The sequence below is a fragment of the Abrus precatorius genome, unplaced genomic scaffold (genome assembly GCF_003935025.1).
Source record: "Abrus precatorius isolate BTA unplaced genomic scaffold, Abrus_2018 Scaffold5, whole genome shotgun sequence".
NCBI classification, from domain to species: domain Eukaryota; kingdom Viridiplantae; phylum Streptophyta; class Magnoliopsida; order Fabales; family Fabaceae; genus Abrus; species Abrus precatorius.
The window spans coordinates 21584097-21588326 of record NW_020874395.1 but is presented as its reverse complement, the minus strand read 5'-3'; the positions used below and the strand labels follow the sequence as shown (position 1 = coordinate 21588326).

The 4230-nt window shown below is 35.2% G+C and overlaps 1 protein-coding gene across 1 annotated transcript; it reads right to left on the bottom strand.

Moving 5' to 3' along the window:
• Positions 1–1262: 1262 nt before the first annotated feature.
• Positions 1263–3789, bottom strand: LOC113867504 (DEAD-box ATP-dependent RNA helicase 41). Its single transcript, XM_027502874.1, has 2 exons — positions 3438–3789; positions 1263–3210 (listed from the first exon to the last, which is right to left on the bottom strand). The coding sequence occupies exons 1-2, from the start codon at positions 3511–3513 to the stop codon at positions 1664–1666; spliced, it is 1623 nt and encodes a 540-aa protein (XP_027358675.1). The 5' UTR covers positions 3514–3789; the 3' UTR covers positions 1263–1663.
• Between the last annotated feature and the right edge of the window lie 441 nt (positions 3790–4230).

Genomic DNA, 4230 nt, shown 5'->3' with positions numbered 1-4230 from the left:
AATTGGATTCTTTAGAGGAACCGAACACAAAAAAGAAAGAAAGAAAAAAAGAATTGGAAGACAATTGGATCAAGAAATATAAAGCAAAGGAACAAAAGCACAACTCAAAGCAACTCATGGAACCTTCATACGTATACACACCAGACATGAGCCAACTTCAACACAAATGTGGGTGAAACGGCAACCTCCATGCCCAGCCTCATTCTTCACTTCAACTGGAACTCACATACGCATTGCTGGAGCTCGCGAGCCATGACCTAGTCCAGATCTCGCCGGAGCTGCAATCCCACGACCACCTCAACCTTATCCACCGCTAATCATCGACCCATCCTCCTGAAATCGTTTTTTCAATTTCGTTTTGTGAATAAAAGTTTCGGTACTTTCCTTTTGAACTTTATTTAGATTATTGTTGTTTTAATATTCAAAGAAAATGATTGGTGATAGACCGACGTGAACATAAACACTATGAAATATAGAACAAATTGAATGAATTTCGAAAGTTGGTCAATTTTCATCTAGGCGCGCAATGTGAGCCTTTCTTGTCCATTGTACTTAAAAGAATAAATGGGTTAAATCTTGGATTAGGGATTCTTAGCCCATTTGGGCAGCAAAGTCGGAAGGAATTTACGGAAAAAAAAAGGAAATTCTAGGTCATTATTCATCATAGCTTAGTGAAGTGAAAGAATAAAAATATAAGTTAAGTGGAATTAGGCCTTCTCTCACCATACCATGGTAAGGGGTTCCAAGCATCAAAAGTTTGAGATCATATCTCCATTTGAACACTCTTTTTGCCTTGTTTTTTCATCTCAAGCATTGAACAAGAGAGGTAATATAATCACAAGAAAGTTGATCAAATTGTGAATCATCCAGCTAATTTTTAATTCATGAATTATAAATAGAAATGTAAGATTCAGAGACGCAGTAAAAAATAGTTTAAAGTGTACCACACAAATGATGTATAGTGTTCAATGTAATAATTTTAAAGTAGAAAATGACCATAAGTCTCACTACACAAAACCATTAGTCATAAGTGAAGCCTTTATTACAGAAGGCTGAAAATAGAACAATGGATTAGCCAAATATAGTGCATAAAATGAGTGTGAAGTCTGTTTTAGAAGAATGTAAATAGGGATTTTGAATAACTAAATAGGGTGAGTTACTAGTGCTCTTTTAGTTCCTATTCACTTAACAATTATAACATTATGTAAATTTTCAATTTCTTTGATAGGAAATGATGAAAGAAAAGTACCCAAAAAACAATAGTAACGAATTGTTGACAAGTGATTCATTTCAGTGATACAATCATTTACAATTCATCATCATATGATACAAACCATTGGGTAGTCAAATCATATCAAATTGTATTATTCAAATAGCAAATCATAAAATTATAATAACTAACTATGATCACAAGCACTTAGACATCTTCCGTTTCTCTTATCTCAACCTTTACAGGCTAAAACATCACTGAGACTTTCTGCTAATCTTAAAAGCATACAAGCGTCTATCGTGGTGATGTCACAAAACCTTCAAACATGAAAATGTGATATACTTTTATGAAAAAAATTCATCTTTTAAAAGTGAAACTGCACTTGTAGTTTCTAGAGCCATTTTCTAAGTTAACAACATCAAAATTAAGGCTAGAATTAAGTTACAAGAAACTTCACCATGCATGCTTTCTCTTCCTTGAACCCTTGCCACCAGAGAAAAATCCTGTGGTGTATTGTGAATTGACAAGCTCCCGAGGTACAGCTGCTCCAGCAGATTTTAGAACATCAACTAACTCTGCAAAAACATTCTTATTCTCCTCATTCACAAATACTATGGCTTGACCTTCCTCACCCATTCTAGACGCCCTTCCAATCTGATGTACATACTCCTTAATGGAATTTGGAATGTCAAATACAATTACCTGTCTTACACCCAATAGATCAACACCCCTACCCAAAACTCCAGTAGCCACAACCACTGGAACCTCACCCACCAAAAAGGACTGCATTATATCTCTCCTTTCCTTCATAGATTTCTCCCCATGAATTGAACCAGCTTTAATTCCTGTGGAAACTGTAATTGCATTTGCCAGGAGATCTGCCCCAAGTCTGGAGCCCACATATATAACAGCAGGTGGCTTAAAATGTTTCTTACTCACCAAAATGTCAAATAGTTTCTGTTTCTTTTTCTTTGACTCAACCCAAATAGCTAGCTGCTTCACAGCCTTATTTGGTCTATTAGGCTCTCCAACAGATATAACCACTGTACCTTTTGCCAGAGAGTAAACCATCTTCTCTATATCATTAGACATTGTTGCAGAATACATCAAGACCTGAGGTTGTGAAAGAGCCCTATATATCTGGAAGACCTGATCTCTAAAACCCCTTTGCAGCATGCAGTCAACCTCATCCACAACGAAAGCCATCACATCATCTAAGTCAATCTCATGCTTCATTAAAAGATCAACAAGCCTTCCTGGGGTTCCCACGATCAATTCCACACCTTGTTGAATGCGGTAGAGTTGTCCAGCCATGGCCTCGCCACCAACCACAAGTGCAGTTTTAAAAGGCAACCCCTTTCCAAGCAATTTAGCATGATCTTCAACCTGTATACAGAGCTCTCTGGTAGGTGTTAACACCATAGCTAAAGGCTTCTTATCTGAAACAAACTGCCGACGATAACTCACACAACGAGAAATTATCGGAATAAGAAATGAAGCAGACTTCCCAGATCCTGTATCAGCCAAAACAAGCATGTTTTTTCTCATCAAAGCAGCAGGGATTGCTTGCATCTGGACAGGTGTAGGCATGTCATATCCTGCAGCTTCTATATTGTGGAGGAGCTTGTCAGGAAGTTTACAGGATGCGAATGACAACACTGGCGCTACAACATCACCCTTCACATGAATGTCAAGCTTCTTTCTAAGCAATTCAGCCTCATCACTAGCCACAGACGGAGTTCCTGATTCGTAATCAGTATCTCTAACATAAAGGCACTCATCAGCTCCAGGAATCTTTTTAGGCAGTGGAAGACCTCCAGCAGGAGCCAAGGATTTGGCAACTCTACAAAGTAGTGCTTGTTTGCATTCCAAACTGCAAACGTCATCATCAGTTTCATCACATATATACTCACCATAGCGGCCACAGATAATGCACTTAGGCTCACCTGGCAGAGCCTCTCTTTGGGCCCTAGAACTCAACTTCACATCATTTCCTGGGTCTAAAATTACAAACAGAAAAACGAACTCAATTGGGTTGGTGTATTCTGAATTCCAAAATCAAGCTGCTTGATAATGCAACATGTTTTATAAAGGCATAAAAAAATTTTTAAAAATGACTTCAAAATTAAAATATCTTAATATTACTCACTTTACGGATTACCATTAACAACAAAAGCATTTATAGCACGTAAATCAAATTTCAGGTGAAGAAATTTAGAAGCATTACCATTAAGTGTATTAGCATTGGTAGCGAGAGATGAAATATTTGATGGTTCATTGTAATTGGTATCAGAATCAGCCATATTTCTTCCTGGAGAAGAAGGTCCTGTTAATCTACGCTAGGGTTCCGAAAAAATAGAGAGCTGCATGCAATGCTTTCAATTTTTCAAAGGTCAAAGGTGGAATTGAATCTGAAATTGAAGTTGAGTTCTGAATGTTTCAGCATGCAGGAATTACAGTGCTGAATTTTTGTTTCGATTTGCTGTTTCATTCTGCAAAAGTTGCGTTTCGTGCTTTTGGGAGGTTACTATACCCCCTTTCCCCGAAAAGACGAAGGAAAGATATTCGTATCCGACGATAATTCACAAAAGGATAAAATATGATTTTGTTCTTAACAAAATTAACGATAATTAATTAATTTAGTCTTCATAATTTTCTTAGGTTATATTAGTTTGTTGGTCTTTTTAATTTTTTAAAATTTTTAAGTATTCATAATTTAAAAACTTTTAATTTAATATTTATAATTTTTAAATTAAGTCTCTAATAATTAACATGAAATATATTTATTAAATATTAATTACGTAATATTTTAACTTTTATAATCCATTTTATATAATTCTCTTTCATAAGAATTTTTTTAAAATCTCTCAATCATATTATTCTCGAGTAAAATATTTGATAGTAAATTATTGTCGAAACACTTTAAAACGCATGTAGTTAAAGATAAATTTATAGAAAGTTTTTTAAATTTTTTTCCTAATTTGTAATAATAAAAATTTATTCTAAAAACTTTAATTTAT